At 41.3% G+C, this 25717-nt stretch overlaps 1 protein-coding gene across 1 annotated transcript in view; it reads left to right on the plus strand.

Annotated features, from left to right (window-relative positions):
• LOC121388808 (GTP-binding protein GEM-like) overlaps positions 1-25717 on the plus strand; it is a 66423-nt gene that overhangs the window by 22372 nt on the left and 18334 nt on the right. The window contains exon 2 of the mRNA XM_041520313.1: positions 19449-19528. Coding sequence (XP_041376247.1) covers positions 19449-19528 — 80 coding nt within the window. The remainder of the gene's footprint in view (positions 1-19448; positions 19529-25717) is intronic.

Below are 25717 nucleotides of genomic sequence, written 5' to 3' on the forward strand. Positions count from 1 at the left end.
CTGTCATTTTCGGCTAGACATGACACTACTTATTGTGTTATATTGTCCTATACAGTTAGATTAAAACAGAAAACAAAACAAAACAAAATAACCCCCCCCCCCCCCCCAAAAAAAAAAAAAAAAAAAAAAAAGGAGAAGAATTTAAAAAATACACAAAAAAGGCAATTTTAATTTCGTTTTATACCATGGATCAACTGCCCCCAACCCCTCGCACCCTCCACGTCCACCCCCGATTACGCACGACCCTACCTTTCTGGTAACTGGAAGTCGTGTACTATACACTATATGAACTGAGACTAATTCCTTGCTTTGTGCTGAATGAAACAGTTAATTTTTAATGACGTTTAATACTAGCGCCCAGTGTGATGGCCGTGGACTTAGCGTGAAGTAAATTAAACAACCTGTCATTGGCAGGCAGACAGTGGTTAAAGATAATAGATAAAACCACCCAATTCCAGCTGTCTATGTGTGTTTTAATGAACTTTCTACGAATAGACCATTATAATCAGCGTTCGCCTGATGCGCGGTCGGTCTAGGATCGATCCCCGTCGGTGGGATCATCGTGCTATTTCTCGTTGCAGCCAGTGCACCACGACTGGCATGTCAAAGGCCGCGGTATGTGCTATCGTGTCTGTGGGATGTTGCATATAAACGACTCCTTGCTACTAATGGAAAAGTCTAGCGGGTTTCCTGTCTTAGACTGTAGGTCAAAATGACCAAATGTTTGACTTTGCAACAACCGATTATTAATAAATCAATGTGCTCTAGTAGTGTCGTTAAACAAAACAAACTTTAAATCGAATAAAAAAAATGTAGCAGGTTTCCTATCTAAGACTAAGGTCAAAAACCGATGTTTAATAAATCAAAGTTCTCTAGTGCTGTTGTTAAACAAAAACTTTTAACTTTAACCGTTCGCGGATTTTGGCATGACGCAGGCGCGGGCCCGACACACGGAAAACAGCACTTTCCGTACATGTTGCTAAAACCGCGTGTTCCAAGAATAGACCATTATTATCGTCATCAATGCTGGAATTTTGATGCAGCGCGTGCGAGGGCGTGGAACCCTGAAAAAAAACAAAAACAAAAAAAACAAAAAAAACAACAAAAAACAACGGCGCTTTCAGTACACTTCGAAAATGACCCGGCCGGATGTTATTTTGATATAGTGCTACCCCTAGCGACTCCTCGCTGGAGCCTCGTAAAACGTAATTACTACCTCGATAAGGAACCCGTTTGTCTATCTGGTTGTTATGATTTTGACCATATGTTTCCAACAAATTCTCCAATTTCGCCAAATCACAGCATCCAACGTAGAATAATTGCTGATAATTATATCAGGATTTCAGAATATCAGGAAAATTTCTAAAGCGTGTATATATATATATGATGTATACTAGGAAAGATCATGGCTGCAGATATTGCAACTAGTGTTTAAATTGTCTATCTATCTGTCAAACTGTCTATCTATCTGTCAAACTGTCTATCTGTTTGTATGTCTGTCTGACTTACAGAAATAAATACACATACAGATTGCGCCCTATGTTTGGCGTTCTGTAATTGCTCGCGTAACATATAGTTATTTCGACACTGGGTCTAAACATCGAGAGAGAGAGAGAGAGAAATCCCGCTGCCCCCACAGCGGTTACTCCTACTAAATAAGGCGAGCTCGCCTGGTGTGCAATGGGTTGCACGATCGATCGATTTTCCTCGATAGACTCGCCTCTCCCCCCCCCCCCCCCCATCCCACCGCTATTTTCCCACAGAAATGATAGCAAATGCCACGGCTTTTGATAGTAGTATAAATATCGTGGGACACTGGATGGGTTGAAAAGAAATAAAAACGACGGTTCCACCCGAAGCGAGCTCACTGCCACTGATGTGCAACCGTGACCAAATAGAGCAAACACATTTGTTATATATATGCTAGTAAAATACAACAAAACTAAAACAAACGTCATCAACAACAACAACAACAACAAACAAACAAATAAACAACAAAAAATCACCAAGGCGTTTGTAGAGCTTAAAGATGTTAGTAATTCTATTTGTTACGCTATCATGGTAAGGAATTACTTTATTGCTTACTAGCTGGTTGAACTTGTCAGGTGTGATGACGTAGGAATGCGGTAGTCTGGAGGATTTGTGAAGCTCCAATAATTATGTTAATGAGTATTGTTCGGTAAGACAGATGGCTGCGTAATCAATGTTGTTTCCTTCACGTAAACAAGTAAACAATTGTGGGGTTCCTGACACTGCAAAATTCGAGAAAAGAAATGAATACACATTCCTTGTGTTAATAAAACATGAAATGAATGTCCCGCTATTTTTCTTTTCCAACAACCACCCATTTGAATGTTACTCTATTTTGATAAATAAAATTTGCAAGTTCCATTGCCTTACTTTTCCACCAACCCACCTGTTGTGGGACACATTTCCGAGGAATCTTTGAGGATATGCCCAAGAGAGAAGACGTGCTTGAACTTCTAGTTGATGTACACGTAAGCAGACAGACAGACAGACAGTTTATTAAAGTCTCACCTCGTTACAACAGAATGTGCTTCTCCACCCTTCATTTTAACTGTATATATAGCATCTATTAATAATTAGCGAGCACCGGCCTCGGTGGCGTCGTGGTTAGGCCATCGATCTACAGGCTGGTAGGTACTGGGTTCGGATCCCAGTCGAGGCATGGGAGTTTTAAATCAGATACCGACTCCAAACCCTGAGTGAGTGCTCCGCAAGGCTCAATGGGTAGGTGTAAACCACTTGCACCGACCAGTGATCCATAACTGGTTCAACAAAGGCCATGGTTTGTGCTATCCTGCCTGTGGGAAGCGCAAATAAAAGATCCCTTGCTGCCTGTCGTAAAAAGAGTAGCCTATGTGGCGACAGCGGGTTTCCTCTATAAAAAAAAACAGTGTCAGAATGACCATATGTTTGACGTCCAATAGCCGATGATAAGATTAAAAATCAATGTCCTCTAGTGGCGTCGTTAAATAAAACAAACTTTTTTCTTTTTTTTAATTAGCGAGCAAAATTAGGCAGAGTTACGTCCCCTAACGAGAGCGAATAAATGGTTACTGTCTTATGATATCGAGTTTATCCTGCGAAGGTTAGGATGGCGAATATCGCGAGGCTCTACCGAGTGGCATTCGCTATTCGACCCGAGCAGGATAAAGCCGATATTTTAAGACACTAACAGGTTACTATATTTATCCTGCAATCCTGTATAATTCGAGAAATTAATTAAATTAACCAGGCTCAAACGTATTGGAATGCCCTTTCGCCTACAATATATACACACGAATAGAAAATAGTTCTTAAATAAAAACAATAAACAAAAATTGTTTTAAAAAAAAAAAAAAAAAAATGAAACCCTCAACTGGAAATAAAATAATAAGTAATAGTTGCTAATCATAACCGAAGTGAAATTAGTTCTTTTCCAAAAACCTAAATGTTTTGGTTAGTAACCGAAAATATAGACATTTATCTAGTCATCATAACGATGCTGCCACTATGATTGTAGGATGAATGAAACGTATCCTTTTAGAAATGGTCTTCATCCAAACCAAACCATGCTCATAATGATGCTGCCACTATGATTGTAGGATGAATGAAACGTATCCTTTTAGAAATGGTCTTCAACCAAACCAAACCATGCTCATAATGACAATTCAAGCATGTTACCCTGGGTACAGCCTTTGGTTTCACCTTGTAGCCTTCACCTTAAATGAACAGGATTATATATATATACTCTTCAAAAAAAGAAACGCAAAAGGGTACAAATGGGTTATAACTCCGATTTTATGTTTCCTACCGGTTCATGCTTTGTGAATATAAGGTCATTGCATGTCCCAAACACATTCCCACGGTTACATTCGATAAAACGCAGCTACTGTACAATAAAGTTCCAAAATGTGAATATTCGCAAAAACGCAGCCACGTGCAAACCATGTCACCACTGCACGTGCGTTGTCTGCACGTGCAACATGAACACCGACAGTATAAAAGTGCAGGGTGTTCGCTTGCCTGGCCTCTGTATCTGGCCGACAGTTGACAATCCAGGACATGCCACGTCTCAGTGAACCGCAGAGAAACAATGCCATCGGCCGACTAGACGCAGGCGAATCCAGAACGGCCGTTGTCAGGGCATTCCATGTGTCCCCAAGCACCATCTCCAGACTGTGGGACCGTTACCAGCAACATGGATCAACACGTGACCTCCCTAGATCCGGTCGACCACGGGTCACTACCCCCGGGCAGGACCGCTACATCCGGGTACGCCACTTTCGGGAACGATTGACTACTGCCACCTCCACAGCCGCAGCAATACCAGGTTTGCTCAGGATATCCGACCAGACCGTACGGAACCGCCTACGTGAGGTAGGAATTCGTGCCAGACGTCCAGTTCGAGGTGTCATCTTAACACCACAACACCGTCGACTCCGACTGCAGTGGTGCCAGATTCATCGACAATGGCCTCAACTGCGATGGAGACAGGTGTGGTTCAGTGACGAGTCCCGATTTCTGCTCCGACGTCATGATGGAAGATGTCGCGTGTATAGGCGTCGTGGTGAACGTTATGCGGCAAACTGCGTGCAGGAAGTGGACCGATTCGGCGGGGGTAGTGTCATGGTGTGGGCAGCCATCTCACACACTGGCAGAACTGACCTGGTCCACGTGCAGGGCAACCTGAATGCACAGGGCTACATTGACCAGATCCTCCGGCCACACATCGTTCCAGTTATGGCCAACGCCAACGCAGTGTTCCAACATGACAACGCCAGGCCACACAGCACGTCTCACAACGGCTTTCCTACAGAACAACAACATTAATGTCCTTCCTTGGCCATCGATATCACCGGATTTGAACCCAATTGAGCATATATGGGACGAGTTGGACCGACGCCTCCGACAGCGACAACCACAGCCCCAGACCCTGCCCGAGCTGGCAGCAGCCTTGCAGGCCGAGTGGGCCACCATCCCCCGGGACGTCATCCGTACTCTGGTTGCTTCAATGGGCAGGCGGTGCCAGGCAGTTGTCAACACACGCGGAGGCCACACCCGGTATTGACTCCAGATGACCTTGACCTTGGTGGTGTGTCCTATCACTTACTCACAATGGACTAGAGTGAATTGTGAACAATCCTGCAACATTTGGTAATTATCGGACTCACCATTCAATAATTAAATCAATTCTCCAAATGTTACGACAATGTGGTTTTGCGTTTCTTCTTTTGGCCGGAGGATCTGGTCAATGTAGCCCTGTGCATTCAGGTTGCCCTGCACGTGGACCAGGTCAGTTCTGCCAGTGTGTGAGATGGCTGCCCACACCATGACACTACCCCCGCCGAATCTGTCCACTTCCTGCACGCAGTTTGCCGCATAACGTTCACCACGACGCCTATACACGCGACATCTTCCATCATGACGTCGGAGCAGAAATCGGGACTCGTCACTGAACCACACCTGTCTCCATCGCAGTTGAGGCCATTGTCGATGAATCTGGCACCACTGCAGTCGGAGTCGACGGTGTTGTGGTGTTAAGATGACACCTCGAACTGGACGTCTGGCACGAATTCCTACCTCACGTAGGCGGTTCCGTACGGTCTGGTCGGATATCCTGAGCAAAACCTGGTATTGCTGCGGCTGTGGAGGTGGCAGTAGTCAATCGTTCCCGAAGGTGGCGTACCCGGATGTAGCGGTCCTGCCCGGGGGTAGTGACCCGTGGTCGACCGGATCTAGGGAGGTCACGTGTTGATCCATGTTGCTGGTAACGGTCCCACAGTCTGGAGATGGTGCTTGGGGACACATGGAATGCCCTGGCAACGGCCGTTCTGGATTCGCCTGCGTCTAGTCGGCCGATGGCATTGTTTCTCTGCGGTTCACTGAGACGTGGCATGTCCTGGATTGTCAACTGTCGGCCAGATACAGAGGCCAGGCAAGCGAACACCCTGCACTTTTATACTGTCGGTGTTCATGTTGCACGTGCAGACAACGCACGTGCAGTGGTGACATGGTTTGCACGTGGCTGCGTTTTTGCGAATATTCACATTTTGGAACTTTATTGTACAGTAGCTGCGTTTTATCGAATGTAACCGTGGGAATGTGTTTGGGACATGCAATGTCCTTATATTCACAAAGCATGAACCGGTAGGAAACATAAAATGGGAGTTATAACCCATTTGTACCCTTTTGCGTTTCTTTTTTTGAAGAGTATATATATATATATATATATTATATATATAGATGTTTGAGTTGAATTTTTCTGTTTGTATGTTTTGCACGGGTGTTAACATGTAAGACTTTCCATATGTAGCGGGGCGAGACGTTGCCCAATGGTAAAGCGCTCGCTTGATACGCTGTCGGTTTGGGATCGATCCCCGTCGGTGGGGCCATTGGGCTATTTCTCGCTTCAGCCAGTACACCACGACTGGTACATCAAAGGCCGTGGTATGTGATATCCTGTCTATGGTGATGGTGCACATGAAAGATCCCTTGCTGCTAATCGAAAAGAGTAGCCCGACAGTGCCGACAGCGGGTTTCCTCCCTCAGTATCTGTGTGGTCCTTAACCATATGTCCGACGCCATATAACCGTAAGTAAAATGCGTTGAGTGCGTCGTTAAATAAACCATTTACTTCCTTCTTCCATATGTATGGCGCATCATATATAAACAACCAGCCGGAGATTTGGCAGTGTGACGCACTGATAGCACTGATCCAGTGATCTGTGGTAAATCTCACTCATCTGTGCTAAGCATCGATGGACTCCAGTGTTTTTTGCCCCAGCTGCCAACCAGTAAGTCTCAACTGGTACGTCGATGATTGATGTTTGTACTGTTATACCTGTGGGGAAGTGTATAGTTTTTTGGTAGCAGTAGAGTGACTTCTTCTGTTTTTCTCCCTAGATCAACTGGCAAAATAACTAGATATTACACGCCAAACAGCGGTTTAGTTTAAGATACGCTGAAGTGTCGTTAAACAAATAGTGCATATTGCATTTCGGAAAGGACTCTCTCTCTCTCTGTCTGTCTGTCTGTCTGTCTGTCTCTCTCTCTCTCTCTCTCTCTCTCTCTCTCTCTCTCTCTCTCTCTCTGTGTATGTCTGTCTCTCTGTCTGTCTCTCTGTCTCTCTCTGTATGTCTGTCTCTATGTCTGTCTCTCTGTCTCTGTCTCTGTCTCTCTCTCTCTCTCTGTGTGTTGCTCCCTCTGTGTTTGTCTCTCTCTCTGTCTCTCTCCCTCTCCCTCCCTCCATTTAATCCACCCCTCGCCTCCCCAAATATCGAAATAACCATATATATATATATATATATATACACACACATACACACACACACACACACACATATTATGTCCAATATTAAACTAAACTAAATAAACTAAATATTCTATTCCTTAGTTTGATCCAACGATCTGAGCTAAGCCTCACTCATCTGTACACGTGCTAGCCGTGAAACACTGGGAATCCAGTATGAGTGAGCTACATTCTATCGCGGATGTTTATGGGTATTACAGGTGTGGTTTGCACCTCTGCAATATCAATTAGTCAGTCGCGAGGATATTTTAGATACCTGTTCGTGATTTGTATGACGCCTGTACTGAGTAAAACACAACAAGAAACATACACCAGACCAAGTATATTACTTTGTGAGTCAAGGTGCTTCAGAGAGTAGGTTATTTATAGTTTTTAGTATGCTTACTTTGCATGAAGGACATGCAGAGTCGTCATAAAAATCCACAGTTCAACTAGTCATTTCGTTAAAGCTGCAACCTCGTCTTACCATATTGCATCATCCAGTAGTAAAGCGCTCGCTTGGTGCGCGGTCGGTCTAGGATCGATCCTTGTCGGTGGGCCCACTGGGCTATTTTTCGTTCCAGCCAGTGCACCACGACTGGTATATCAAAGGACGTGGTATATGTTATCCTTTCTGTGCAATGGTGCATATAAAAGATTCCTTATTATTAATGGAAAAAATGTAGTGGCTTTCCTCTCTACGACTATATATATATATATATACTCTTCAAAAAAAGAAACGCATAACTGGTATATGTTAGGATTGGATTGCAAATTTATAGCATCATATCTTTGCTCAATACCAGAGCAGTAAAATTGGAACTTGTTAAACATGATCAGATCATCACTTGGAATGAAATCGTCTATCAAATCAACAGGATTAGGCCACCGTATCAAGGTCACGGTCATGGACACTAATATCGAGTATGAGCCGCAATGACGGCTTGGCACCTCCTACGCATGGAATCAAATAATGATTGAATCACAGGCTGGGGAATTGTAGCCTATGCTTGTTGCAAAGCCTGGAGCAGCTGGGATAGCGTTTGTGGCGCAGGGTTACGTTGCCGTAAACGTCGATCTAGTTCATCCCACAGGTGCTCGATGGGGTTAAGATCAGGTGATCTTGAAGGCCATGGCATCACTCCGACATTGTGTTGATTCAGGAAGTCTGTTGTTATACGTGCGCTATGTGGTCGTGCTGGAAGATGACATTTTCTGCGTTGATGAAAGGTATGGCGTGACGCTGGAGAATTTCGTTGCAGTAACGTTGGGCTGTTAGATGACCTGGGACATGTACAAGGTCTGTTCTGCCAGTGTAAGAGATGGCCGCCCATACAATAACACTCCCCCCTCCATATCTGTCCACCTGCCGCACACAATTATTGGCATAACGCTCGTTACGTCGTCGGTAAACTCTAGCTCTGCCGTCGGCGCATTGAAGCAAAAAACGCGACTCGTCGCTGAAAGCCACTCTTTGCCACTGCTGTCGACGCCATATCAGACAACGTCTGCACCATGTAAGCCGTAGACGCCTATGTTGCGCGGTTAAAATTATCCATCTAGCTGGTCTTCTAGCTCGGATATTGGCTTCACGTAAACGGTTTCTCACGTTCTGGTCCGAAATCCTCGCATCCCAGGTATGGCAGAAGTTGATGATGAAGCAGTTAGGAATATGTCACGTAAATGTCGTAGACGTATGTATCTGTCTTGCGCCGGTGTGGTAACTCTGGGACTACCGGATCTGGGGCGGTCACGTGACACTCCAGTTTGCTGATAACGGTGCAAAAGCCTAGATATTGTACTCTGAGATGTGTTGAAAAGACGTGCACGTCTTTTCAACAGTTGATTGCGATTCCCCGGCTTCCATCCGGCCAATTGCGTTGTTACGTTGTGGTTCTGTCAGCCTGGGCATAATTTCAACGTTACGTAGCGACACTATCGATAATGCGTGTGTGCATGTAACTCAATTTTCTGTCAAGGGGTTAGTGCACGTGCTGTACGTGCATGATTTGTACGTGATGACGTCAAATCATGCGTTTTGTCAGCTTCAGAATTGCATGATATCATATCCACTAGCTATAGAATAAGATAATACTAAAACATTCACTATTGTGTTATTTCAAAATTAATGTTATGAAAAATATGCTCTATGCGTTTCTTTTTTTGAAGAATATATATATATATATATATATATATATATATATATATATATATATATATATATATATATATATATATATATAATAAAATGACTAAATGTTTGACATGCAATAGCCGATGATTAATAAATCAATATGCTCTAGTTGTGTAGTTAAACAAAATAAACTTTAACTTTAACTTTAAAGCTACTGTTGCGAATTTGCTGACATTGTACGATGTTTCCAGCTGTAGGGGGGGGGGGGGGGGGTTGCAAAAAAAAAGGAGCTATTTTTTAAATATAAAAAATGTTATCTTTATGTACAATTTGTAAAAAAAACTTTGATTATTATATGAATAAAGCAACAATACTCACTTACAGTGAAGCATGTTATCTGCTTACGAAATTTTAACTTGTATGCTAAATACACACAAAATAGATCTCCCACTACTAAATAGAGACTAACACATTAAAATACATAAACAACCATCCGGGGATTTGTCAGTGTGACGCACTGATAGACACTGATAGTCCTCGTCATGCCATCTGTCCGTCTGTGTGTCTGTCTATAAAGATTCCTTGTTTTAGATGTACTCGCCACCACCTCAGGGAACACAGAACCTAGAATGACAGATTAGTGTTCTCTGGTGCATGGTGAAAAAAAGAGATAACGTTATCTGTGACAAGTGCGATCATCATTTCTCGTGTGTGCTGTCCGCTTAAACAGGAGCGGAGACTTTGCGTCGATGGTCGTCCATTTCTACCAGTCTTTACTCCAAATAATAATCCTCTGTTCCTCTCTCCGGAAATAGGGTGAAGCGATAACACGTAGAAACCGCTTAGTATGCGCTGTCGTGATGAAGCGGGACGTCAGATTGGCATCATATTTAACGAAAATGCATTGCAAACTCCCGTGTTAACGGCATACAGTAATCTTCTTTTTTCGTGTTTTCCACCACCAATACCGGTGATCAGTCAATCAAAGCATTTCGTGATTCCCAGTTTGAAAAGGGGAGAACATTTTAAATCTACGAAACCCAGCTTCGTGGCTATTTTAACACATTAGGAGAGAGAGAGAGAGAGAGAGAGAGAGAGAGAGAGAGAGAGAGAGAGAGAGAGAGAGAGAGAGAGAGATAGAGAGAGAGAGACAGACAGACAGACAGACAGACGACAGAGGCAGAGACGGAGAGAGTGAGTGAGTGCGTGTGTGTGAGAGAGACAGACACACAGAGAGAAGAGAGAGAGAGAGAGAGAGAGAGAGAGAGAGAGAGAGAGAGAGAGAGAGAGAGAGAGAGAGAGAAAGAGAGAGGGGGAGGGGAATCTGGTGCCGTCACATAGGCTAATTATACCGAAAAGAGACAATTGATTTGTCTTTTCCCATAGATAGGATAGTACATACCACGGTCTTTGATATACCAGACTTGGAACACATGTTAGAACGAAAAGAAATCCGACTCCACTGAAGACGATCGATCCTACGGTCCATCGCTCCTCAGGCAAGCGCTCTACCACTGAGCTACATCTCGTCCAGTTTGAATATGGTAACCGAAACGAGAAAACCACTCTAGCCCCCCAATAATTATGAATAAAAAATATTGGCAGTAAATCTTAAGGCAGAGTTGACTTTTACTTGTAGAATGCAGGAAATTACAAATCAAGACAAGTAGTTTTCATAATTTTACGGGTGAGAATACCTCCAGACCCCCTGCAAACTTTGCTTTGCGCCTTCAACTGTGCCCGAAAGTCACATATGCATACGCAATTTGAATATCAAGTAATGGCTAACTGGAATTAAAGTTGCATGTACAGTCAGTTTACAAATTAAATTAGAAATTATATGATATAGATATTACTACCCTCGTGTGTTTCAGTATCTGCACTGTCGCGTATTAGGAATAAAACTAATGCATTATGCTCGCCAGAGGCTCACATAATACAATTTATATTCCTAATATATTATATTGACGATACGCAAACACACTCTGGTAATAGCCTCTATATATCATATTTCTCGCTCAAGCCAGTGCACCACGACTGGTATATCAAAGGCCGTGGTATATGCTATCCTGTCTATGGGAAGGTGCATATAAAAAAATCCCTTGCTGCTAATCGAAAAGAGTAGCCTATGAAGTGGCGACAACGGGTTTCCTCTCTCAATATCTGTGTGGTCCTTAATCATATGTCCAACGCCATATAACCGTAAATAAAATGCGTTGAGTGCGTCGTTAAATAAAGCATTTCCTTCCTTCTATATCTCATCGATGTAATGTATCGTAGAAATACTAGTAACCATTCGTATCCCATCAGCCATTACATACTGACGTTTTCGAACATAAACAAAAACACGTTATTGTTTGGAAAGAACTTGGCGCTAGTCTGCTTCGAAAACATACATGGAAATATTGCCTCCTTGGCGCGAAACTGGATGCATCAATCAAGTTGGAAAATTATTTTCCCAAGAACTTATTCTGATTCTTTGTTTTTATTATTAGGAAGGAAGGAATGTTTTATTAAAATTTACACTCAACACATTTTAATTACGGTTATGTGGCGTCGAATATATTGTTCAGGACCACACAAATATTGAGAGAGGTAATCCTCTGTCGCCACGCAATGGGCTACTTTTTCCGATTAGCAGCAAGGGATCTTTTATATGCAGCATTCAACAAACAGGATAGTACATACCACGGTCCTTGTTAGATAGCCCACTGGACCCGCAGAAGGGGATCGATCCTAGACTGACCGTACATCAGGCGAGCACTTTACCACTGGGCTACATCTCGCCCCTCGGTGAGGTAGGAGGCGAAGTGTTTCAATACCCATCACTTACTTAAAAAAAAATTCCCAAAACCACAGACCATAGGGTATAACATTTAAATTGTATTTAGGTCCGCAAACCTCCCCCTTGCACCCGACGTTTTATATGATAAATTCTGGGAGAGCCGTGATATCCACAAACCATAGGGTATAACATTTAAACTTTATTTAGATCCACCCCCCCCCCCCCCCCCCCTCCCCCTGCACCCGACTTCTTATGTGATCAATTCTGGAAGAGTTCTGAAATAATTTAATTTACTTATACAACTTTTAGCCGAAATTACCCACTTGTGATAGTTCCTTAGTCTTGTTCAGTTTTTGTTTTTTTACATTACAACATTATAATATTATCTGATACTTGACCCTACGGGCTGGTAGTTCAAAGCCAAACGTTGACCCGCCTCTTCTGATAACGAAAACTCGCTAGCAGAACCAGTTACTTTATGAAGCGGAACTCTAATTAAAGGTAATTATAATAATTTGTCAATTTGGTTCCAAAGCCGCGGCCGTCATCATTTGCGTATGAGCTCTAATGATGCTCATTTAGACCGCAGTGCGGGCTGAATACCACCCAATTACTGCAAGTTAGCACAGATATCTGTCAGAATTCTATTAAGAGCCAGAGTACAGGGGCAGAACCAGAATATGTTTGTTTTGGTTGGGTGTGATTCTCGTCACTTTCAAGATTATTTTCCATCGAACTGGAAAGATTCATAAGTTTTGTGGGGTTTTTTTGTTTGTTTGTTGTTGTTGTTGTTGTTTGTTTTTTTGTTGTTGTTTTTTTTGGGGGGTTAAGTATAAAAAAGACACCACCACCCCTCCCAAAAGGTGCCAATCCTACAAAAGCTAAGAATCGAACAACACATGAATAAACATTAAAACAGTCAGTACCGTACACGATACATCGTTGGTATCTCCCACTGGAGGCTAATTAACGTCAAGCAGATTGTTTACTGTTTAAAAAAAGTAGTTTTTTTTTTTCACAACACCACTAGAGTTAATCAACAAAAGTAAAGTTTGTTTGTTTAACGACACCACTGGAGCACATTGATTAATTAATCATCGGCTGTTGGATGTTTGTTTTGTTTAACGACACCACTTGAGCACATTGATTAATTAATCATCGGCTATTGGATGTCAAACATTTGGTAATTCTGACTCGTAGACATCAGACGAAACCCTCTGCATTTTTCCCAATGCAGCAAGGGATCTTTTATATGTACTTTCTCACAGACAGGATAGCACATACCACGGCCTTTGACCAGTTGTAGTGCCCTGGTTGGAACGAGAAAAACCCAATCAGTTGAACGGATCCACTGAGGTGGTTCGATCCTGCGACGCAATCTCCTCAGGCGAGCGCTCAACCGACTGACCTAAATTCCGCCCAACCGTCTGACAACGTCACGTATATACTAATTTACATCTCTGACAACGTCACGTATATACTAATTTACATCTCTGACAACGTCACGTATATACTAATTTACATCTCTTAATATATCAGACTGCTAACCAACAGAACACAGAAACGTATGGGACATAGCTGCCCCTGCTACTGGAATGGGAGGGGGGAGCGCCATTTATTAACATTTAATATTGTAAGACATGATCTTTTCCCTCATATTATTCAGGCAGAACGTTCACCTTTTCATATATATGAAGAGGATTCCTCATCACTCGAGGAGGGGGTGGGTGGGGGGTGTAGCCCAGATCCATCCACGTCGGTTGACCCATAGGACTATTTCTCGTTCCAGCCAGAGCAAAACGATTGGTATATCAAAGGCCGTGATATGTACTATCCTGTCTGTGGGGTGGTGCCTATAAAAGATGGAAACAAAATGTAGCGGGTTTCCTCTCTAAGACTATGTCTAAATTACCAAATGTTTGACATCCAATAGTCGATGATTAATAAATCAATGTGCTCTAGTGGTGTCGTTAAACAGAATAAACTCTAGCTTTTCCTCCTCACCCCGATATTCGACATGAAAAAAGTCTGTTTTGTTTTCACTGGAGCACATTGATCAATTAATCATCGGCTATTGTTAAACAGAATAAACTCTAGCTTTTCCTCCTCACCCCGATATTCGACATGAAAAAAGTCTGTTTTGTTTTCACTGGAGCACATTGATCAATTAATCATCGGCTGTTGGATGACAGAATAAACTCTAGCTTTTCCTCCTCACCCCGATATTCGACATGAAAAAAGTCTTGTTTTGTTTTCACTGGAGCACATTGATCAATTAATCATCAGTTAATGGACGTCAGTGGTTTGGTAATTAGGACTCGTAGTCATCAAAGGAAACCTGCTACATTAAATTTTATTCATTAGCAGAAAGGGATCTTTAATATTTACTTTCCCACATACCATAGCCTTTGATTTACCAGTCGTTGGGTACTTTCTGGAATTGGAAAAAGACATTCAGAGAATCGTTCCACCACGGGGATTCGATCTTACGACAATGTTCGCTCTTATGACTGAGCTAAATCCCGCCCCCACTTGGAATGAAAAAACAGGCTGCCCTTTATGCAACTAGCGCAAGTTTATCTTCGTAGCGAAAGAAAGAAAGATAGAAATGCTTTATTTAACGACGCACTCAACACATTTTATTTACGGTTATATGGCGTCAGATATATGGTTAAGGACCACACAGATTTTGAGAGGAAACCCGCTGTCGCCACTACATGGGCTACTCTTTCCGATTAGCAGCAAGGGATCTTTTATTTGCGCTCCCCACAGGCAGGATAGCACAAACCATGGCCTTTGTTGAACCAGTTATGGATCACTGGTCGGTGCAAGTGGTTTACACCTACCCATTGAGCCTTGCGGAGCACTCACAAAGGGTTTGGAGTCGGTATCTGGATTAAAAATTCCATGCCTCGACTGGGATCCGAACCCAGTACCTACCAGACTGTAGACCGATGGCCTAACCACGACGCCACCGAGGCCGGTCTCTTCGTAGCGATACCAATATATAAAAGGCATCACTGTCAACATCACGCAGAATAGTGTTTATAATGATATGGTCACCACATCCAGCCATATGTATGATATCTCCCACTAGGACTAGACAACAAAGTTCCAGTTAAAGGGACATACCCTAGTTTTTAAACACTAAGGCATATTTTTCACCTAGACCCTAGTTTCAGTCCGTAAAAATAGACACTAAGTTTGGTTAATTTACAAACCTGCAACAAATTTGGATACAACAGAGTGAAACAAGATTCTGTGATTTTGAAATACCCTTAAAAATAGACTAAAACGCGACTCCATAACCATTACTTCTCAGACGCACGTGCATTTTTAAAAATATAAAAAATGCATTTTGTGGTATTAGAAACACCAGGATGACCAGAAACACTTCGGTTGTACGGAAATGGATAATCTAAACAATAAAATATAAGTAATGTTTGATTTCAGTGATCATAAACGACTGTAATAATGAAAAATATGCCTTAGTGTTTAAAAACTAGGGTCTGTCCCTTTAACAACCAGCATAATCTATAGATTCACACCTGTACCGCAATGGTACTCCTCTCTATAACCATTACTGGTAGCAACAAACAGAACAGTTTATAACATGGCACCACCTCCACTCCCGTATTCGCTATGGTTATAGAGAATAATACATGAGTAGCCGTTAAATACTATTTATCTCACAACGAGTTGTTTTAAAACGTATCTAACGAGCAAAAGTGATTTTGATACGTTTTTAAGCAACGAGTTTATTGTACCTCTTAGGTAACCAGTCATTTCGTACCATAGTCATTTTGAATCATAGTCATTTTGTACCCAATTTTACCATTTCGTACCCAAGTCATTTCTTACCCTGTTCATTTCGTACCATAGTTATTTGGTCATTTCATACCCAAGTCATTTCGTACTATGGTTATTTCATACCATGTCTGTTTGGTTCTTTCGTACCTTGGTCATTTCGTACCTCAATCATTTATTGTGCAGCTTAGTTGAATGATAGATAGTAAAATGTTGAATAATTATTTAAAGATCGTATATATTTTGTTATACTTAATCATAGACTAGACCACACAGTGATATTCTACATCGATACTGATGTGAATGTTGATTGTAACGATTGTTTATCCAACAGCAATAAGGCAGGCATAGGCGGAGAAACGTATGGCCGGTTTAACTGCTAGTTGCAGACGTAAATTTACAATGTTTTGTGAAATTGGCTCCAGGTATTAAGCAAATTTTAACATCTTTTTCGACTAAAAATTATATACAGCCGTTGCACTTGTAGCTGAATTACGCGTCACAGACACATGAATGTCAGGTTAACTATACGTCACAGTCTAATCGATTTCCATCGTGTAGTTTTTCATTGGTTGTATGGCATTGGTGACCTGGTCATCACCTAGGAGCAGCCAGTCGTATGTCTTGAAATTATTAAGACACGTACATGTGTTAACAACCACGTGTAACGCTTGGTGTGTAAGAAACTGGAATACAAACTACTAGCCAGTAACCAGAACGTTTATCTTCTCACCTGTACTGAAACGTCAGTTACTGTTAACTCACAGAAAATTCGATGACATCAATCCACCCCACCTACCCACCCACCCAGATTCGCCACTGGGTTGGAATTCAACAACCACCACACAATTTACCGTATGACATATGTTGCCCATAACACCCTCTATAACCATTACTGTTAACAAAAGAGAGAACAATTCGTAACACCCCTCCTCCATATTCGCCACTGGGACTTGAAGACAAAATAACGACAAACAGTCAAAATAACCAACAGAAATTTTACATTCCGGCCTAGAAGAACATGACAACCCAAATATCCACCACTGTTCTCTAGACAAAACAGTTCATGACATACCCATAAACCACCACTAACTTTCCACTGAGACTGCAATACAAAGTACCAGTCAACAATTAACAGAAACGTTACCTTCTGACCTACAAGGACATGACAACCTAAACATCCATCACTGTTAAAAACAGACAAAACATTTTATGGCGTGCCTCCCTCCCTCCTGCCCCCCATGTTCACCACTGGGACTGGAAAAGAAAGTCCTATCCAACAGTCACCAGGACCTTTACATTCTGATCTATACCGACCATAACACCTCCCTATACCCATTACTGTTAACAACAGTTTGTAATACCTCACTCCACCCCACCCTACCCCACCCCACCCCTCATATTAGACGGTAGGTATGGAATACAAACTACCAGTCAACAACCAACATAATCTTTACCTTCTGACCTACACGGACATGACAACTTAAATACCCATCACTGTTAACAACAGACAAACCATTTTATGGCGTGTATCCCCCCTCCTCCCCCATAGTCACCACTGTTCCTGGTTTACGAACTATCTCTCAACAACAACCAGAATCTTTACCATGTGACCTACAAGGACATGACAACCCAAATATCCATCACAACAGACAAAACATTTTATGGCATTTCCCCCCCCCCCTCCACCCCCCTTTCTCCTCCTTCTCCCCACCATATTCACCACTGGGCCTGGTATACTATCTACCAGTCAACAACCACCAGCATGTTTACCTTCTGACCTATACGGACATGCGCCGAACGTGATAGCGGCACATTCTGGCGCTATTTCTGGGCGGCGCAGAAGGTCGTAAAATGCTGACTGATTCCTGCTTTGAAATCCAAACCCACTCACAGCATGCCCCGGTAAACTCATAATAACTGAATTTACTGTACTTGAGAGGAAGGCAAAAGGCCATAGGAGCTTTTTTTGCTGCAATACAATACGCGATATACTGTCTGCACTTCACTTATAATGAAGATAATTTATGGCATTGGGAGTATGTACGCAAGAGCAGGTACACCTTTTGGAATCGGCCCAAATTAGTTTGGTATTTTAGAAGCTGATTTTATTGAAGGTGTGCACATGCGACATTTGGTTTCTGCTCAATGTTTTGTTCCAAATCATTGCTACTCAGTTGTTAGATAAAGAGAATCGGTAACTATTTTTGGCAACAACTGTGTAGGGTTTGTTTCGCGTTCAAAAAAAAAAAAAAAAAAAAAAAAAAATCATAATAAAAACCCCATAACATAACACAATACTGCCCACCAAAGAAAACCCCCACAAAAACAACAACAACCCCCCCAACACCCCCCCCCTTCCAAAAAAACAACAACCTCCAACTCAACAACAAAAAAAAACCAAACAAAAACAAGCAAACAAAACAAAATAAACAAACACACAAAAGAAACTCCAAACAAACAAAAACAAAACAACACCACAAAAAATATATAAATAAAAAAAATATAATAATTAACACACACTCAAAAAAAACCCAAAACAACCCAAGCCCCACAAATCTACTCCCACAAAAACAACAGCACACCCCTCCCCCAATAAAACAAAACCAAAACAATAAAAACCAGGTGGTATGTCTCGTCCTCTTACACCTGAATGGGAAATGTAACTATTCTTCAAAGTCCGCGTGAGTTCGGTCTACACCGCGAACACGCTGTGTCTCGTTCACGATTAGTGGTTTAATACAGCGTTACAGCTTGGCGCCAAAACGTTACGCCTGGTTCTCTTAAAGAAGTTATCATTCCCCACTCAACATTGTACAGAATGTCTTAACAATATCGACTTTTATGAAGAGTAAAACATTGATAACACTTGACAAGAACGTCATAGTCATGTTGTTTTTGTTTTATTTTTGTTATTTGTTCCAGTATCTAGTTCTATGGCGAATCTAGGAGTGTTAGTTATGTGTGTGTGTGTGTGTGTGTATATATATGTGTGTGTGTGTGTGTGTGTGTGTGTGTGTGTGTGGTGTGCTATCCTGTCTGTGGGAAAGTGCTTATAAAATATCCCTTGCTGCTAATGGAAAAATGTATTGGGTGTAAAAAAATATTAAATGTTGTGTTTAAGATCAGAATACTGTAAAAAAATATCAAATGTTGTGTGTTTAATATCAGAATACTGTAAAAAAAAATATCAAATGTTGTGTGTTTAATATCAGAATACTGTAAAAAAAAAATCAAATGTTGCGTGTTTAATATCAGAATACTGTAAAAAAAAAAAATCAAATGTTGCGTGTTTAATATCAGAATACTGTAAAAAATATATCAAATGTTGTGTGTTTAATATCTGAATATGATCATTCTAATTTTTGGAGTATGATTCACGAGAATACGAACAACTACATGTTTGTTTTTTATCTTTGTATTTATAGACGCCGGAGAAATTACTGTAGAAGTCCAGCTAAACGGGGAACAATCCACCATTGAGTTCCTCGACCCACCGGGCAGAATGGTGAGTACATTTGGCTTTAAGCGATAGTATACGTACTGAACGACATCAGAAATTCATACTGAAGGAAGGAAATGTTTTATTTAACGACGCACTCAACACATTTTATTTACGGTTATATGGCGTCGGACATATGGTTAAGGACCACACAAATATTGAGAGAGGAAACCCGCTGTCGCCACTTCATGGGCTACTCTTTTCGATTAGCAGCAAGGGATCTTTTATATGCACCATCCCACAGACAGGATAGCACATACCACGGCCTTTGATATACCAGTCGTTGTGCACTGGCTGGAGCGAGAAATAGCTCACTGTGTCCACCGACGGGGATCGATCCTAGACCGACCGCGCATCAAGCGAACGCTTTACCACTGGGCTACGTCCCGCCCCCTAAATTCATACTGAGACATGGGTTTTAGTCCCACCTCAAGACGTTAGGTGACCACGGTTTTGTGATAGCCTCGTAAATATATGTATAATCCATGACATTCAAAGCCCTAAACGTTTGAGTTGTAGTCTACGACTTTAAAATCGAAATGTTATTTTACTGAATCATTAGCCCATAACGTCAGCTAACCATGTTTTTTTTTAATTTAATTTTTCTGTTATAATGTACAATATCAAACAAGAACGCTAAATCACATTTTGTAAAACAAGATTCTGTCGATTATTAAGGTTTTCAATCATAGTCCATGAGGTTAGATTGAGTTACTGTGTGCATCATCATGATCCAAAACACCATGGCGGCGACATCAGAAATGCACCGTAATACATGTGATTGAATTCTTGCTCAAAATGTCAGATAATCACGGCTTTCAATATCCAACATCAAAATATCATTGTTCTGAAATATGCAGGCTTCCTGCTAGCAAATAATTTCATGGCTCGCAATAAATATAAAACAGACCATTCCCTTACAATGGTCTATCTAAAAATTACAACAAGTTAAATTTTGTTTTGTTTAACGACACCACAAGAACATATTGATTTTCATTAATCATCACCTATTGTATGTCAAACAGTTGGCAATTTTTGACAGTCTTAGAGGAAGCCCGCTACTTTTTTTCACACAATCTAGTATATATTTCCAAAAGTTTTAGGGTACGAAATTTTACCACCGGTACCTTCTGGCAAAACCCCTACGATTATGGCCTCGTAGATAGAGTGTAAACGAGAGATAAGCGTGGGGCAAGTAATTAGTTTGAAACGAAAGCGTACGCCTAATCACGTGTAAACACGTTTTAATCAGAAGATCTGCACAAGAAGCATAAACAAACGGCTGTTGGTCAAAATCCTACTGATTGACAAGCATGGCATGCAGATAGCTGGAACTGGTTATAAACTCTAGCGCGTGAAAACTCACAGATTCACCATAGCGATTAAATACCAGAACAGAACAGAACTTTATTACACTTAAGCCGTTACAAAATGGCACATGAGGAATATTATACCTTTAAAGGGGCATTCCTGAGTTTGCTGCAATTTTAAAGATGTTATAGACTAACAGAAACTTTTTAACGATTGTAATTACATATGAAATATATTTTTCGGCATAAAATATTAGTGGCTGTATATTAAACGTGTTTCTGATCGTTCTAATATTAGTACTAGGTTAAATTTCATTTTATTCCCTAAAATGGTGGGGTTTTTTCGTACGTACGAAATTATTTGAAGATCAAATCCAGTTTGGGCTTCTTACAAATATTAAGACGACCAGAAACACATTGACTATATAGACACTGATATACTAAACAAGAAAATATATTTAATATGTAAGTTTAATCGTAGAAATATTGTATTAGTCGGAAACATCTTACAATGCAGCAAACTCGGGAATGTCCCTTTAATGTTTGTTTTTATTTAACGGCACATTGACACATTGAATTGTTTACCATCGGCTATTGGATGTCAAACGTATTGTATTTCTGACACAGTCTTAGAGAGGAAACCCGCTACATTGTTTCTTTCATTAGTAGCAAGGGATCTGTTATTTGCACCCTCTTACAGACAGGATAGCACATACCACGGCCTTTAATATACTAGTCGTGGTGCACTGGCTGGAACGAGAAAAAATAGTCCAATAGACCCACCGACGGGGATCGATCCTAGACCGACCGCGCATCAGGCGTACGCTTTACCGCTGGGCTACATGCCGCCCCGAATATGATACATACGCTGTAGTGACAAGATAGGGTTTACAGGAGACGATAGTATAACAGTATAAATACAAATGCAATAACATAATTGAGGTAATAGTATAATACGAAATTTAATGCAATAAAATAACTGAATGTGGAACAGGCGATGCAGAAGTTGCGATTCTAGTAGTTAGGAAAATTAAAAATAAACTGTGAAATTATTCTGAGGTTTAATTCAAAAGTAAATCGAAAGGTTCGAGGGGAAAATGAAAACACGACAAAATAAGATACATTTTATTGCATGCAGACATTTAACATTTGCAGCCTTAGGAATTCACATCATGTTGCCGTTACAGATAGAGTTCGCAAGAGCTATTTACAGAGTCGTCGTCGCAGATACATTTTGCAACAGCTGGGTTTTTTTGTTGTTGCGACAGTGCTGATTGCCATTGCAAATGTCGAGGGCTGCAATTAGAACAGCGTGCAACAAAATAACCTCAGAGATGTTTGGAACAGTCGGTACAATAAAAAAAGAAAAGAAATTAAGAAAGAAATGTACGAACGAAAGAACGAGTATTGAGGTAGGAGATGGCAGGAAGGCAGGTTTGTTCATGAATGGATGGATGGATGGATGGATGGATGGATGGATGGATAGAAGGAAGGATGTATGGATGGATGGACAATTTGATGAATGGACGGATGGCCAAATGCTTTGACGAACGGACGTACGGACGTACGGACGAATGATTGAATGATGAAAGTTTCACTAAATGTAATTAATGGGGCCCGGGGCGTAGCCCAATGGTACTTGATCGACCCCCCACCCCCACCCCCCACCCCCACCCCCCAGATGGGCCATTGGGCTATTTCTCTTTGCAGTCAGTGCACCACGACTTATATATATCCAAGGCCGTGGTATGTGCATATAAACATTATTTGTCAGCATTACCATATGTTTGACATCCAATAGGGATGATTAATAAATCAGTGTGTTCTAGTAATGTCGTTAAATAAAATAAAAAGTATAAAAAAAATAACATATGAAAGTAAGGAAAAAAGGTAAGGCAACAATAAAAGAAAGGAAAGGAAGAGAGAGAGAAAGAGAGAGAGAGAGAGAGAGAGAGAGAGAGAGAGAGAGAGAGAGAGAGGGGGGGGGGAGAGGGGGAGAGAGAGAGAGAGAGAGAGAGAGAGAGAGAGAGAGAGAGAGAGAGAGAGAGAGAGAAACACAAAAAAGGAAAAAAAAAAAAAAAACCAAACATAACAACTTGACCAAAATAACTATACTTTCACATAAACACATATACGCGCCTGGTTTTCGTATCACACCACATTATTACTATTTCACACCATTTGCATAACATTTGCATTATTCATGTTAGAACCTGGCCATAAACAGCAGGATCTTCTCAGCTTGCGCGTTTTATTGTAATCACCGTAATGATGATGATTTCACTTATTTTTGCGCTTATATTCAATTAAGATTCTTGCATGGTATTATGGGCACGCAAACATACTGCCTGGAATCGCAATTCGGCTGTTCAGGTGATTATGAGTAACTGAGCATAATTGGTTTGTTGTTACTGGAGTAGCAGACTCAAGGGGAGGGGGATATTTGTTTTAATGACACCTCGGCACATTTGAAACGATGACTGTTTGGGGTCTGACATATGGTTGCTGCGGCCACATATACCGGTCCTAACGACAAAGTAGCAGGACATCTTCTGTATGCACTTTCACTTAGTCAGGACAGTATATACAACAGCTTTAGACAAACCAGTCGTCAGGTATTGGCTGAGATAGGAGAAAAACCTCAGAGTCCACTGAGGGCGATCGATCGTGCGACCCATCGCGCTTCACATGAGCAGCCTACCACTGTGCTACAATCCTCTCCCCTACAGACTTCACAGTGCTATGCGAATCGTTTCAGCAAGTTCAGTCTCTGTCAGTGTATTCTTATTAACATTTTCTATGTTATATGCATTTTGTTTTGCCAGACAAAATAGCACATGTCATGACTTTGGACATCCCAGTCGTGAAACTGATCCACCGAGAGATCGATCCTTCGACCCGTAACTCTTTATGGCCAACGATTTATCACTGAGCTATTTCCTACACATTCATGGACATTTGAAGTCGTGTTAGTTTGATTTCATTTTAACTTGCTGTTCGTGCTTATATCCAGTTAAGGTTCAAGCATGCTATCCTGTACCAACACTCACGGGGCTTGTTGAAAATGATAATAGGGATTACTAGAAGGTGGCGAGAGAGAGAGAGAGAGAGAGAGAGAGAGAGAGAGAGAGAGAGAGAGAGAGAGAGAGAGAGAGAGAGTCCTTTCCGAAATGAGAGAGAGACAGACAGACAGACAGAGAGACAGACATAGCGAGAGAGAGAGAGAGAGAGAGAGAGAGAGAGAGAGAGAGAGAGAGAGAGAGAGAGAGACTCCTTTCCGAAATGCAATATGCACTATTTGTTTAACGACACTTCAGCGTATCTTAAACTTAACCGCTGTTTGGCGTGTAATATCTAGTTATTTTGCCAGTTGATCTAGGGAGAAAAACAGAAGAAGTCACTCTGCTGCTACCAAAAACCTATACACTACTGAGATGCGAAGCCAGTACCTACCAGCCTTAAGACCGATGGCTTAACTGAAATGCCACCGATATCAGCAGCTTTGGACGTTTCAAATCAGTCGAATGCAAATCAGCCTTAATTCGGCGTATGAATATTGCCCAAAAGCACTCTTTAGCGATTCTGACACTTGCATTCGCATCACCTGACCGCACAACATCCGGTACACCTCGTGTGACGTCAGAACGCACTAGACCAATTGCTAAGCCTACGAATAAACTGCTATGACATCAGGAACACGTTAGCTTAACACCTATGAGATTCAAACATGCGATCAGAAAATTTTAGCTATATTAGAGAAATAATATATCTTCAATAAAGAAGTAGGGGAAGAAGAAAAAACCCCAAATACCCCCAACAAAACAAAACAAAACAACGAAGAAGGCGAAGTAAGAAAAGAGAAGGGGACAATAAGGGACAGTTGTACCCCCCCCCCCCCCCTACACACACACACACGCGGCAAATTCGAAAAGGTGCCCTTTTTAACTTAACAATTTCGTTTATGTTTACCTGAGAAAAACTCTCTTATCATTTCATTTTCATTTGAACTTATTTTCGTGCTTATATTCAATTAAGGCTCAAACACGCTGTTCTGGGCACACACACCTCAGCTATCTGGGGTGTCTGTCCACAATCTGATTAAAATTAGCTCTACTGGTCTCACCAATAATCTAACAGCATTGCATGGACTCCCATGTCCAAGTGACATTTCATCTATAAATAACAATTTAAATATCGACCAATTACACTTCGCCTTTTATAACATTATTCGGGAACCTACAAATTCTAAAAATACTGGTCGCGACTATAAATAGTCTTGACCGGTATTTTTAGAATTTGTATGCTTCCGAAATTTATGCAATAGGCGAACTTGTTGGTTTATTTTAACATTAAAAAACAGGGTGGGGAAATGCAGTAATAAACTCTAGATTGTATACTAGTATAACAGATTTTATGGCTATACCATCACGGTTTTTATCGTCTTTAAACGAATTTTATATAAAATTTTATATTGAAATTAGTTTCCGGCATACTTCGTAATTCACCCGAATCATTTCGTATACCCTCGGCATAATCCCGAATGTTTTTCAAATTCTTTTCAAATCACTGGCATGATTCTGCAAGTAAGATTTTGATTGGTCGAATGAAAGGTCAACTGGACATGAGTTCCAACGGGCTGCTGTTAGATCCACATGTAATAGAGGAGCTAATTTTAATTAGATTGGTATGTCCAGGACAGTGGGTTAGTTGTTAGTGGTAAGTGAGAGAGAGAAGAGGGTGTAGTGATCTTACACCTACCCTTTGAGTCGTTAAAACTCGCTCTGGGTGGGAGCCGGTACAGGACTGCGAACCCTTTACCTACCAGCCTGTAGTCCGATGACTTAACCACGACACCACCGATCTCGTATCTATTTCTGTGTCTCAA

This window comes from Gigantopelta aegis, chromosome 14, assembly GCF_016097555.1.
Source record: "Gigantopelta aegis isolate Gae_Host chromosome 14, Gae_host_genome, whole genome shotgun sequence".
In the NCBI taxonomy this organism is placed as follows: domain Eukaryota; kingdom Metazoa; phylum Mollusca; class Gastropoda; order Neomphalida; family Peltospiridae; genus Gigantopelta; species Gigantopelta aegis.